Here is a 14,516-nt window from a genome sequence, read left to right on the forward strand (position 1 = left end):
CAAAGGCCAGCGCCCTAACTGAGACTAGCCCTACCTACGTACGTTCTGGTTCAGCAGGAACTTGTCCAACTTTGTCTTGAATCCCCCATGTGTCTCCATAGTAAACTATGGGCTTTTCCTCCAGGAACTTCTTTTTTAAACCCAGCTATGTTAACTACTGGTATAGCATCTTCTGGCAATGGTTCCAGAGCTTAACCATTCTCTCAGTGAAAAAAAAAAAAATTCCCCTATTGTTTTTAAAAATATTTCCCTATAACTTTAAGTGTCCCCCTAATCTTTGTAATTTTTGATGAAGTAAAGTAAAAAAAAAAAAAAAAATTTGATCCACTTGTACCCATTCTACTCCACTCAGGATTTTATAGACTTCCATCCTATCTCCCCTCAGCCGTCTCTTTTCCATGCTGAAAAGCCCTAACCTCTTTAGTCTTTCCTCATACGAGAGGAGATCCATCCCTTTTATGATCTTGGTTGCTCTTCTTTGAACCTTTTCTAGTTCTACTGTACCTTTTTTGAGATTAGGTGACCAGAACTGAACACAATACTCAAGGTGAGGTCGCAACATTGGAGCGATACAGAGGCATTATAACATTCTTAGTCTTGTTTACCATCCCTTTTCAAATAATACCTAGCATCTTGTTTGCTGTTATGGCTGCCGCCACACATTGGGTGGAAGGTTACAGCGTACTGTCTACAAAGACACCCAGATCTTTTTCTTGGGCGTAGAGCCTGGCATCTGGTAACCATGATTTGGGTTATTCTACCCAATGTGTATCACTTTGCATTTGTCCACTATGAGTGCCACTCGCTGGGTCCGCTTACAAGGCTATTACTTTACTTTCTTATGTTGGTAATGGCAGGGCATGTTACTGCTGCTATTGACAGCTAGGACCGGATTCTGAACTTTTGTTTGAAAAGCTGAATATAACTTTAAATACCACAGTTTAATGTTTTAAAGCAACACTGACTGTGGAGTTTATTGGAAGGAGAGATGTTAAAACGGGAGATGTTGATGAAGGACTGTGTGTTATTGGCATGGATACATAAGGGAGGCAATAGGGATGACAGCATTTATAAGGTGGTATGCTTGTGGGTAAACCCACGGGGCTAGATAGGATACGTCCCGGGATACCAAGGGAGCTCGGAACGGTTCTAGAAAGTCTGCTAAAGAAAATCGTTCAAGGATCTCCAGGGATGGACTGGTCTCATAGAGGCTGAGAAGGGGAAATGTGGCTTCCTTAAAAAAAAAAAAAAAATGGCAACAGAAGAGGTGGGAAACCAGTAGGAAAAGTAATGGAGACTTTTAGTAAAAATGCTCTTCTTCCCCATAACAGGACGACTCATCTTAATTTTCCGTGAAAAGACTCCTTACCCACTAATTCTATTCCACATTGTTGCTCTAAGACTATGAACATTCCTACCTATTTATCTATCTCCCTCCTAATAAAACTCTGCTTAACTTCCCTCTATGCAATCAATACTGGTTGCTGTACTTTAAGAAGGATATGGCGATACTCGAGAGGGTCCAGAGAAGAACCTTTCATATGCTGAAAGGCTAGAGAAGCTGGGACTCTTTTCCCTGGAAAAGCAGAGACTTAGAGGGGACATGATAGAAACTTATAAGATCATGAAAGGAATAGAGAAGGTAGAGAGGGACAGATTCTTCAGACTAGCGGGGACAACAAAAACAAGACGGCATTCAGAAAAATTGAAAGGAGACAGATTCAGAACAAATGCTAAGAAGTTCTTCTTCACTCAGATGGTGGTAGACACCCAGAATGCACTTCCAGAAGAGGTGATAGGACAGAGTATGATATTGAGTTTCAAACAGGGATTGGATGATTTCCTGAACATATAAGAACATAAGAAATGCTTCTGCTGGGTCAGACCCGAGGTCCATCATGCCCAGCAGTCCGCTCACGCGGTGGCCCAACAGGTCCAGAACCTGTGCAGTAATCCTCTATCTATACCCCTCTATCCCCTTTTCCAGTAGGAAATTGTCCAATCCCTTCTTAAACCCCAGTACCGTACTCTGCCCTATAACATCCTCTGGAAGCGCATTCCAGGTGTCCACCACACGTTGGGTAAAAAAGAACTTCCTAGTATTTGTTTTGAATCTGTCCCCTATCAACTTTTCCAAGTGCCCTCTTGTTTTTTTATTTTTTGAAAGTTTGAAGAATCTGTCCCTCTCTACTCTCTCTATGCCCTTCATGATGCAAAGAATGGCCACCCGGATGGTCTCGGGACTCAAGGATCTACCATACGAAAAACGGCTTGACAAATTACAGCTATACTCGCTCGAGGAGCACAGAGAGAGGGGGGACATGATCGAGACGTTTAAGTATCTTACGGGCCGCATCGAGGCGGAGGAAGATATCTTCTTTTTCAAGGGTCCCACGACAACAAGAGGGCATCTGTTGAAAATCAGGGGCGGGAAACTACGAGGTGACACCAGGAAATTCTTTTTCACTGAAAGAGTGGTTGATTGCTGGAATAGTCTTCCACTACAGGTGATTGAGGCCAGCAGCGTGCCTGATTTTAAGGCCAAATGGGATCGGCACATGGGATCTCTTCACAGGGCAAAGGTAGGGGAGGGACATTAAGGTGGGCAGACTAGATGGGCCGTGGGCCCTTATCTGCCGTCTATTTCTATGTTTCTATGTTTCTATATGTTTCTATGTTTCTATGATCTTATAAGTCTCTATCATATCCCCTCTAAGTCTCCTCTTCTCCAGGGAAAAGAGACCCAGCTTCTCCAATCTTTCAGCGTATGACAGGTTTTCCTGAAGAAGGGGATTGAATGGTATAGATAGAGGATTACTATACAGGATATTAAATGATTAGGGAATAAAAGATTTAGGTAAAGGATCACTTACAGGTCAAGGACCTGGGGGGCTGCCGCAGGCGCGGACTGCTGGGCATGATGGACCCCTGGTATACAATTTTCAGTCCTCTCTCCATTGCTGTAGTTCACTGATTCTCCTCAGCCATTTTTCCTATAAACCGCCTCGAACTGAGACTTTCATGGTATATAAAGATTTATGTTATGTTAGTGAGTGGCAGGGTCTGAGGCAATAAGGCCTTTCCAGGTGGACATCATGTGAAGAGAGTTTTGGGGAGTTTTAACTTTTTATTTTCACAGAGATGCCGCCCCCCCCCTTCCCAACAAACGCAATAAACACAGTAAAGCTGTGAATTTATAACAGTGAATTTGTAAATTGGGTGACCTGAGAAGAAGATCAGAACCCTGTAAAACTATGAATAAGGTAGACGAAAGGATAAATAAAGTAGAAACCAACAAAATAAAATGAAATAGAACTAAAAATATGAGAGAGAGACATTGAAGCCCAGGTCTTACTCGGGCAACATTCTAAAATCTCTGAGAGATCCCACGTGGCTCTTTTTTGAAATCAGACACAGTCTCTGTTTCCACCATCTCTTCTGGGAGACCGTTCCACGCATCTACCACCCTTTCCATAAAAAAGTATTTCCTCAGATTATTCCGGAGCCTATTCACCTCTTAACAAAAGAACCTCCACTGTGACCACCTTTTAATTCTTTTACAAACCACCTCACCCACAACAACACGTTAAATGTTTATAAGATCTACAACTTACCTCTCTAGCTAATCATTGTAACTCTGCTTTTTTAAATTAACCTTTTGTAATCCGCCTTGAACCGCAAGGTAATGGCGGAATAGAAATCCCTAATGTAATGTAATGTAATGTAATGTAACTTCATCCTATGCCCTCTCATTGCAGAGTTTGCTTTCAAATGAAAGAGACTCGACTCATGCACATTTACATTACGTAGGTATTTAAACATCTCCATCATATCTCCTCTCTCCTGCCTTTCCTCCAAAGTCTACAGATTGAGATCTTTAAGTCTGTCCCCATACACCATTTTAGTAGCCTTCCTCTGGGCCGATTTCAGGGTGAAGAGCTGATCTGCACTGAGCAAGATTTTGGGGTGATAGTGTGAAGGAGAGTGCTGAAGTGCATGGGAAAGAGAGCAGGAAAATGAGGCTTTCCCATTTCAGAGAATGGGATTCCATTTCGATGAGTCTTGGACAGGTAAAGGGCTCCGATGATGATGATGATGAAAGTGAAATCATCTTTACCTGCACCATGATCAGCTTCTTCTTCCAAGATTTTCGTTTGGGGTCTGGCCAATTTTCTCCTAGGCACAGCCACATGGAGTAGAGTGGAGATTCCAGCCTCGTGTGATTGATGAATGCAATCAGATCTGAGGGGAACAGGACACAGAGTGAGTGAAGTAAAGCACAGCAAAGGAAGAGACAGAGGCTATGAGATCAGTGGAAGGACAGATCAAACTTACTCCAGAACCTGCTATGAATCCTTCGGGATCTCTGCAGAGTATAGTATAGGGTTTCACTGCTGAAATGAGGCAAGGTGAGTTACTGTAGAAAGAGGTGAGATGAAGAAAGTTTACCTGAAATAAATTGGTGGATTGTGTACAACACAGAGTATCCCTCCTTGGCGATGATGTTGGGTTCTACTTCGTTTGGGGTTTCTGTCATTGCCCAGTATGCGTGGCACTTCCCCTGCCTTCTCCCACAGATGGCTGCACCCTGCACTTCCAGGAACACCCCCTCCTCCAGGTTCCTTAGTAACTTCTGAATGGTTTCCACAGCCTTCTGATCATTTAGCAAGGTGGAGGGATCTGGCAACACCACGTCCTCGAGATTCTGAAGAGGGCAATTGGACTGGCAGGACGCTAGCCGTAAGCCATGCATGTTTCTCACCACCGTTTCCTTCACTTCTTTGCCACGGTAAAACACTTTGACTTCAAAGTCTGTCTCTGGATTCAGGAAAGAATAGAAGTCAGGTGAGGTTTGGCCAGCTCCATGTTTTCAATATTTTTTTTTTTTTTTTTTAAATTATTTATTCATTTTTTCATCTTTCAACAAGTGTACAATACACATATCAATAAATTAACAAATCACTTGAAAATCTTATCAGCAATGTCTTTATATAAATAATAATCCCTCCCCCCCCTCCCTGATATTAATTTTCCAAATAACTCTCCAATACCCTCCCACCCCCCTTCTACTATTTTCAAAATTAAGAAGTTGCAGAAATGTGTTTGAGGGATGGTGCACAGGGCCATCACTTTCTCCTCAACCTCAAGAGAAAGAGTGAGCAGGCAGCTTTTCAGGAGGGAACATGGTTGGGATGGGTTTCAGTGCTGAAGGAAGGTATCTGAAGCAGGGAAAATATACACTCACCAAGGCTCTGGTTAGGGAAGAACTGCTCCAGGGGGTTTGTCTGGGGGGAAGCCACGTCCTGCAGTGGGAGAGGTGAATTGATGTCCAAAGATGTTTCTGTAATAGAGAAACAGAAAGCAGGTCAGGCTACAGGTGCAGTGCGACCCATCACCCAGGAGTGTACCATCATCTGTATCTCATGACCCTGCACCCCTTCACCATTTACTCTGCAGAAGGATGGTAATGGAGGACCAGACATGGCAGAAATATTAACCTGGGTTTTCCCCAGGGCTGGCTGCCATCGTGGTATGGATGGGTGGTTGCTCCAGAAAGGTATATGTATATGCCAGCGCCCCTGTGCCACTGTCCAGGGGGAGTGAGGTTTCCAGGGCTGAGAGGTCCAGGAATGCAGTGTCTCGACAAGCAGGCTCATGGTACAGCTCTAAAAACAGACACACGTTATGGAAGACCAGTGAGTAGAAGATCAGAAGACCTGAAAAAACCTGAGAATATAAGCTTTGCCAAATTGGGAAAGACCAAAGGTCCATCAAACCCAGTATCCTGTATCCAACGCTGGCCAGTCCAGGTTATAAGAACCTGGCAAGATCCCAAAACAGTAAAACAGATTTTATGCTGCTTAACCTAGAAATATTATGGATTTTTCTTTTAAGAAATTATCCACGCTTTTTAAAAATCCTGCTAAGCTAACTGCTTCTACCACACAATATCTGGTCAGTTTTTCTCCACCAACTGGCAATGGTGGGTTTTTTTCCCCTGGCCTGCCTTCCTAAGACTAAGAAACTGATGATATGAATGGCTTCTGTTTTATTCTTAGGATTTTTAAATTAAGGAATTAACACAGAGGGATACCATATAATTTCCTATATCCCGCAATTTTCAAGAAGTAATCATTGTGGCTTACAGTAAGATTTGGGATCAGTTATTTACGTTAACAAATAGATTTTAGAGAGCATATTAGATAGTGATCAGTCATTATAAGGAGAAAAGCTAAGTGTTGTCTTAACCATATTATTATTGTTTTTGGATAAAGCTGTGATTGAACCTAATTTTTTTGTTTGTTTTCTTATGGGAGGTAATTGAAATCACCTATTATTACTGTGTTACTCAGTTTGTTAGCTGCCTGTTTTCTGATAACACTCCTGTCATTATCCTTTTCCCCTTTACACAGGGAATTTACACCCATAGGGATTCCAAGGTGTGTTTCGGTTCCTGTAGAATTTTTTAGTTTGTTCGATTCATGCCTAAGGTTGACAACTGGAACCAGCTTCGCCCAACAGTCCTGGGCCTACCTAGGGAGGAAAATCAGAACTACAAGTCCCAGCATGCAATAGGGGGTAAACCCAGGACTGAATCAACTCTGCCCAGTGACTCTGGATCCAGTTGGCAACCCTACTCGCATCCCTCTCCCTAATATCAATGCTGTGACTTCTCTCTTCTTACCCCAAAACCAGGGGTCTAAGCGCCTTCCATAATATCATGGGTTTGGCTTCTTGACATCAGAGTGCAGCCTCTTTCTCTTCCTATCTCCCTGACTTTATGGTGCTTGCTTCCTTCTTACATCAAACCAGGGTGCCAATCTCTTCCCCTTCTGAGTACGTACCTATCCCAGGATCCACCTGGTTCAGCTCCGACTCCAAGTTTTCCTCCTGTGGAGAGTCCCAAAAGATCAATGCCCAAAGTGCTACAGTTAAGAGTAGAATTACGCCTTCACCCTGCAATGTCTGATCACCTGCATCCCACGACCCTGTGGTTACCATCAGCTGTAGCCTACGATGCATCACTCTGGTGTGTCTCACCATCAGCTATCTGCATCACCCACCAGCAACTCACCGTTCAGGGTAACGTAACTTCCATCTATCACTACCAATACCTTCACCCCAGCTCCTTACCATGCACAGATGAGAAGGACCGCTCCTGCCAAACAGCTCTGGAGCCACAACTGAATCTGGACCTGTGGAAAAGAAGAGCAGAAGGTGATGGAGGCTGGAGAAATGTAATGGCTGCTCAGCTGAAAGGCGAGGCCGGGCCCTTACTTTGTGAGTCGTTGCCTCCAAGAATTTGGTAGACCTTGTGGGGGTCATTTGAATCTGAGCTGTGGTCTTCCTTCACTTGAATGCTTGTCTTTCTGTTCAGTGCAGATCGGAAATTCCTCTTCCAATCCGAAGGTTTCGGGTGGTCTGTTCTAGGATTGAAAGCGCCACTCGCTATGGCCCAGGCCTGGAGAAAAGCAATGGCAGTGTGTGATGTGAGGAAGGGGAGTTTCAAAGAAGGGGATGGGCCTTTCTATGGTTACACTCAAAGCAGTTTTATACAGGTCCTTATTTTATACCGGGGGCTAAAGAGGATTAAGTGACTTGCTCAGAGTCACAAGGAGCTGAAGTGGAAATTGAACCCAGCTGAGTATTTATAGAGAGAGGAGGAAGGTGAGGAGGTATTACAGAGAGGGACAGCAGAAAAGGACCTACAGGGAAAGAGGAATCTGCAGAGGAGTGTTATAGAAAGGTGGACAGGGGGATGAAACAGGGAAGGTGTTATAGAGGGCGTTGACTTATGTGTCTTCGTTAGACTGTAAGCTCCATGTGGACGGGACTGCTCAGTTTCGTCACTCGTACTAACACTGTGACACCCTGGATTACTATCGCCCCCAGCAACGAGTTTCAAATTTCTTGGGGTAAGGTTGGGGACACAATTATCATTCAAGACGAGACAAATCTCTGAACTGCTCCAGATGGGATTTGCCATCTACATTACTTCCTGGATTTCCGGTCTCTTCCCCACTCCTCGCCACGTGTTGCTAATTCCCCATACTGGTTATTGCAATACCATGTATTTGGGGCTCCCAAAAACTCTGCACAACACTGCCGCCAGAGTATTCTTTAAGGCTGAAAAATGCATTCATGTTACCCCATTATTCATCCATTTTTCACTGGCTTCCTATCAACTACCATATTTGCTTTAAAAATTCTCATTTTAACCCACCAGATTTACCATTCAGACGAGCCCTTGTACCTGTCCTCTCATTACACCTTACACCCCTTCCAGGTCACTCCGCTCCATTAATTCTCATAGGTTAGTCCCTTCTACGGTTACCATATGGCTCTGGAAATAAGGAGGGCAGATAGAGACATCTGGTCTTAACTTATACTGAAAGCAATGGAAGTAAAACCTGGATGTCTCAATCCGCCCTCCTTTTTCTGGAGCCATATGATAATCCTAGACTCCCGCCTAACCCCCAAAACAGCCTTTTATGACACACCACCTCATTCAGCATTTTCCTTTTTGTTACCGAAATTGTGGCCTGACCTTTCCCCCACAGATTAACGCAGAATTATTATTTTCTAAATTTAAGTCCCTCCTTAAAATTCATTATTTCACCTTGGCTATCTCGCCATAGACTTCTGCAGTTGGCCAACTGAAATAGATTTACGTAGCAGCAGAAGCCTTTGTGTAAATTAAGGGATATGGATGCTTCCTCTTTCCTTTCCAATCAATGGAGTTCTTTTTTTTATTAATTTGTACACTGCCTAGATAAAAGTCTAATAAACGAGAAACAATATGTCTAGGGTGGGGGAGGAGCTTGACCTGGACAGAAGCATGGTGTGAGAACTCCTGTGAACAGAGACTATTTTGCTAAAAAACAATAACTGGATTTTTTCATCAAATCTACCCAAAAAAATAATGTCCCTTCTTTTCTGTCACGGCTGGGACCAAGAATTCTAAATCAGACCAGCAATACTCATGTTTCTTCTGGACTAAAAAGGCAGAAAACAGCACCTTTGACCCCTAACAAAATGGCTGAAAAGGACAAACCGAAAGTACAAAGTCCAATCCTGAAGGAGATACAGACATGCTTAAAACACAGTTAGAGCTTACCAGAGATATGCAAAAAAATGCTGGAAAGCCTTAAAGCAAAGCTAAATATTTCTCAGCACAAAACTGAAGATCTAGGACAGAAAACTACCAATTTGGAATCCAGCATGCATCTTTGTAAGAAAATTAAACTGAAACAATATGTCTAGGTAGGGTTATCAGATTTTACTAATAGCTCCACCCCCCAGCATGCCCTATTCTGCCCTAGCCCTGCCCCCCTCAACCTGTTCTCATGCTCGGAGCCGCCTCGGGAGGGCATCTGTGCATGTGTGACATGATAGAAACATAGAAAATGACGGCAGAAAAGGGCCACGGCCCATCAAGTCTGCCCACTCTAATGACCCACCCTCAAGAGATCCCACATGCCTATCCCATTTTTTTTCTTAAAATCTGGCACGCTGCTGGCCTCAATTACCTGCAGTGGAAGATCATTCACCCTTTTGGTGAAGAAATACTTCCTGGTGTTTTGCCATGAAATTTCCTGCCCCTGATTTACAGCGGATGCCCTTTTGTGGCCGTGGGTCCTTTAAGAAAAAAGATATCACACGTATGTGCACATGCGCAGACGCCCTCCCGGACAAAGTACTGGGTTTTGAAAAGCCATCCGGCCATGTTCTCTAAAAAGGAGTCCTCTAAAAAAGGGTTACAGAAAAAGGAGGACGGATTGAGACACCCGGGTTTTCCTTCCATCCCTTTCAATGGAAGTAAAAGCTGGATGTCTCAATCTGTGCTCCTTTTTCTGAAATTCAAAATTAGATGCTGTTTACCCTCTAAGCTGAGCAGGAGTCCTCCACCCACAGTCTCACCAATAGAGGGTGCTGTTTTACTGTCACATTTTTCAATTGTGAGGGACAGGCAAGTTCTGCAGGACTCCAGGGAACATACCTGTCCTTAGCGACTGAAAATATTCCACCCCCTAGTGGTAGCAATGCAGCTGGAGGACACCTGCTCAGCTTAGAGGGAACAGTGATTTATAATTCACCAATTTTCCACACATGCTTAGTTGGTATTAGAGAGAGGAAGGGTAGGGACAGGAGCTCTGTGTGACAGAGAAGAGCTAGGGAGGTAGGTGTAGCTCCCTGCCTTGCTGTCACACCTTGAAGATCTGGATATCCTCTTCGGAGCAGTCGTGCCTCAGTCCGTGCTTCCAGGGGACTCTGAATTCTGTCTGCTCCGGGTTGATCCAGCAAAGACCCGGAAAATTCTGGCTATTAATCTGCTTGATGAGCCAGGGGAGAATTCGGGGCTTCTGGGAGCTCATTGCAGGAGGCTGAAAGAGGAGAAACAGAAAGATGTGTGAGCAGCACAGAGAGCGATGCCTTCAGGCTCTCATCAGGCTCTTATTGTATCCTGGTGACTGCTCGAGTGCAAAACTACTTACATTCAAAACTGATTGTGTCAGTGAATGGAGTTTAATGGAACTTAATAAAGAGTATAAACAGCCTTTAACTACACTCACATTCACATATACCAAGTACTCTCACACACAATTAAGCGTTATATATCCAACCAAGCATATCTAGTGCTTTTTTCAGAAAAGGCTTTAAGCAGTCTCTCCCGCTCTGATTCACACAGACACTCTGCTTGTTTCAAGTTTATTTTTAACTTATTGAATCGCTTAATTTAATTTGCTAAGCGATTTACAGATAAAAAAGGGAGAGAAAGGTGTTTACATAGTTAATTAAATAGGTTTGACATACTGACATACAAACTAACAGGAACATAAGGGAAGAAAGGGCAGAACTACAATTGTATTTATAAAGGTCTGTCTGTCTATCGCTCTCTCTTTCATACACAGACATATATCTATATCCAGTACTTTCTCTCTCTCTGCAGCCCCTGATGCTCACCTGCTGTCCCTGGGTCTCTCCCTGGGTTTTTGCACTGTCCTTGCTCTGCTCCCTGGGATTTACCCTCTTTTCCTGGTGCTCTGCTCCACTTCACTTCTTTCTCTCCTCCCCTTTTCCTCTTTCTCTTTCGATTCTCATCAACCACGTGAGGGCAGAAGCCCTGCCCCATGCAGGGGAAACTCCCCATCACCAGCAGCACTGGGCTGGATCTCAGACTGGTACCCACAGAGGGGAGTTTGGAGGGGGGTGGCGGCTCCTAATACAGTACCAGGTTTACACCTTGTAAACACAGGACCCTGAAGCATAGGGCAGCAGCCCCTCTGCAGCCTTCATCTGTGTGTCGGAGGGCAGGAGAGGAAGAGCAAATGGTCCAGTTCATCAGCTGCAGTTTCCTCCTGTAGCCATTCTTTTGTGCCTTTCTCTCTCCCCCCCCCCCCCCCCCCCCCACCACCACCACCACGGATTTACGCTCATGCTTTGCAGGGAAGTCTTGGGACTTCTTTCTCTTCTCTCTATGGATTTTGCTCAGTACAAGAGGAAATGCATTTCTCCTTCACTTTCTCGCTCTGGCACTGCAGATGAGACTGACATCTTGGGAATTCCAGCTCACTTTGTGTCTGCTTGTTTCTATTTCTCTAATTTCTAGTCTCTTCTATGTTTTTCTTTCTTCTCTTTGGAGAAATTCCACTTCTTTCTTTGAATTTTGCTCAGTACAGAAGGAAATGCATTTCTCTTTCTCTTTTTCTGCTCTGACATCTCAGGGTTTCCAGCTCAGTTTGTGTCTACATGTTCTATATCTAATTTGTTGTCTCTTATTCATAATAATAGTTTATTTTTGTATACCACCACACCATCAGTTCTTGGCGGTTTACACAATAAATTACAAAGTATTTAAAATACAGAGCCAGATAACAGTGTCTTATAAAAGGAAATAACACAATTCAATAAAAGATACTAACTGACAAAGTACGACCCTAACTCATTCAAACAAAGTATGCACAATACAGATTATTTATACTAAAATCAATAGCAACTTGGATGAAAGATCACAAACTGAAATTGAACCCAGATAAAACGAAATTCATCCTCCTAGAAAACAACAAAATACCAACCATAACCAACATTGAAATCAACGCAATCAACTACCCCATACAAACCACCCTAAAACTGCTAGGAATAACTATCGACAGATGCTGCACCATGCAACCGCAAATCAATAAAACAATACAAAAGTCATTCTTAGTCATGAGAAACTTAAGACAAGTTCGGAAATTCTTCGAGAAAACTCAATTCCAGCTCATAGTTCAGTCCTTAATACTAGGCCTACTTGACTACTGTAATATCCTCTACCTCCCATGCCCTACAACCATAACAAAACAACTACAAACTATCCAAAACACAGCACTAAGACTTATCTACTCATTAAAGAAACATGATCACATTACAGAAGCATATCTCCAATCGCACTGGCTTCCGATCCCAGCAAGAATACAATTTAAATTCTACTGCCTACTATTTAAGACTTTATACGAGACAGTCCAAACTACCTGAATAATCGCCTCATCCACAACACTGCAATCAGACATAGGAAAACTCACACCCCATTCTCATATCCCCCAATTAAGGAGGTCAAACGGAAAAAACTATATGATGGCCTCTGGCCACTCAAGCAGCCAAACTAGACAACCAAATTGCCAATCTACTGACGGCATCCCTTGACTTCAAGACTTTTAGAAAAAAAATAAAGACCATACTCTTCAAGAAAACTCTGAAAAAAGAAATAATACCGCAAGTCTCAAACTCCACCTCTCACTAAAGCCAACTACCCCAAACAAATAACCTTACCCATTTCTTACTCTTTTTGAAAATGACCAATTTTTTTTTTTTTTGTAAGTTCTTGTTGTAATACATCAATTCTTTTGTAATCTGCCTTGAACTGCAAGGTAATGGTGGAATAGAAATCCCTAATGTAATGTAATGTAAAATAGATAAGCTTCTGGTTTTCTCTCTTCTCTTTGGGAAATGTCTTTCTTCTCTCTTTAGAAGGGTGGAGGAATGCATCATTTCATAGTCTATTTACTGCAAGGGTTTCATAGACCATGAACTGATTCATGTATGGTGTTATTGTTTATTGCGATAGGTTATCCTTATTTCTAGTTTATATCGCCATTGTTATACCTGTTTGTTTTCTTGAGTGTCCTACTTTGATGGTATTTGCGTTTGCATGCATTCCACCACTGCTAATAAAGTACATTTAAAAAAGAAAAAGAAAAAAATATTTCCTCCTATTGATTTTAAAAGTATCTCCCTTTAACTTTATCGAGTTGTCTCCTAGTCTTTGCAATTTTTGTTGGAGTAAAAAAAAAAATGGATCCACTTGTACCTGTTCCACACCACTTGGGATTTTGCAGACTTCAGCCATATCTCCCATCAGCCGTCTCTTTTCAAAGCTGAAGAGCCCTAACCTCTCTAGTTTTTCCTCATACGAGAGGAGTTCCATCCCCTTTATAATCTTGGTCGCTCTTTGGACCTTTCTAGCCCTGCTTGCTGCTCCAAGCATTATCAGATTTAAAATACCCAGAAGTACTTAATCTCAGGTCATGGTCCATGGTGTGGGATGGCCTACTTCCTGATTTTGGAGATCAAATTTGAATTTATAACATAGTAACATAGTAGATGACAGCAGATAAAGACCCGAATGGTCCATCCAGTCTGCCCAACCTGATTCAATTTAAATTTTTAATTTTTTTTCTTAGCTATTTCTGGGCAAGAATCCAAAGCTCTACCTGGTACTGTGCTTGGGTTCCAACTGCCGAAATCTCCGTAAAAATCTACTCCAGCCCATCTACACCCTCCCAGCCACTGAAGCCCTCCTCAGCCCATTCCCCACCAAACAGCTATACACAGACACAGACCGTGCAAGTCTGCCCAGTACTGGCCTTAGTTCAATATTTACTATTATTTTCTGATTCTAGATCCTCTGTGTTCATCCCATGCTTCTTTGAACTCCATCACCGTTTTCCTCTCCACCACCTCTCTCGGGAGCGCATTCCAGGCATCCTCTCCGTAAAGTAGAATTTCCTAACATTGCCTTTGAATCTACCACCCCTCAACCTCAAATTATGTCCTCTGGTTTTACCATTTTCCTTTCTCTGGAAAAGATTTTGTTCTACGTTAATACCCTTCAAGTATTTGAATGTCTGAATCATATCTCCCCTGTCCCTCCTTTCCTCTAGGGTATACATATTCAGGGCTTCCAGTCTTTCCTCATCCGTCTTCTGGCGCAAGCCTCCTATCATTTTCGTCGCCCTCCTCTGGACCGCCTCAAGTCTTCTTACGTCCTTCGCCAGATACGGTCTCCAAAACTAAACACAATACTCCAAGTGGGGCCTCACCAATGACCTGTACAGGGGCATCAACACCTTCTTCCTTTTACTGGCTACGCCTCTCTTTATACAGTCCAGCATCCTTCTGGCAGCAGCAACTGCCTTGTCACACTGTTTTTTCGCCTTTAGATCTTCGGACACTATCACCCTAAGGTCCCTCTCCTC

General features: G+C 43.1%; 1 protein-coding gene across 2 annotated transcripts in view; it reads right to left on the reverse strand.

Annotated features, from left to right (window-relative positions):
* The window catches only part of IRF3 (interferon regulatory factor 3), a 38,704-nt gene that overhangs the window by 4,848 nt on the left and 19,340 nt on the right, over nucleotides 1-14,516 (reverse strand). The window contains exons 1-9 of one of the 2 annotated variants that reach the window (XM_033960220.1): nucleotides 10,966-11,083; nucleotides 10,212-10,385; nucleotides 7,279-7,462; nucleotides 7,135-7,196; nucleotides 6,846-6,891; nucleotides 5,499-5,666; nucleotides 5,246-5,341; nucleotides 4,450-4,818; nucleotides 4,118-4,242 (exon numbers count right to left, since the gene is read on the reverse strand). In XM_033960220.1, coding sequence (XP_033816111.1) covers nucleotides 4,118-4,242; nucleotides 4,450-4,818; nucleotides 5,246-5,341; nucleotides 5,499-5,666; nucleotides 6,846-6,891; nucleotides 7,135-7,196; nucleotides 7,279-7,462; nucleotides 10,212-10,376 — 1,215 coding nt within the window. In that variant the 5' untranslated portion in view covers nucleotides 10,377-10,385; nucleotides 10,966-11,083. Of the gene's footprint in view, nucleotides 1-4,117; nucleotides 4,243-4,449; nucleotides 4,819-5,245; nucleotides 5,342-5,498; nucleotides 5,667-6,845; nucleotides 6,892-7,134; nucleotides 7,197-7,278; nucleotides 7,463-10,211; nucleotides 10,386-10,965; nucleotides 11,084-14,516 lie in introns of those variants that run through there. The other variant, XM_033960221.1, reaches the window with a different exon arrangement.

Source organism: Geotrypetes seraphini, chromosome 10 (genome assembly GCF_902459505.1).
Source record: "Geotrypetes seraphini chromosome 10, aGeoSer1.1, whole genome shotgun sequence".
Classification (NCBI taxonomy): domain Eukaryota; kingdom Metazoa; phylum Chordata; class Amphibia; order Gymnophiona; family Dermophiidae; genus Geotrypetes; species Geotrypetes seraphini.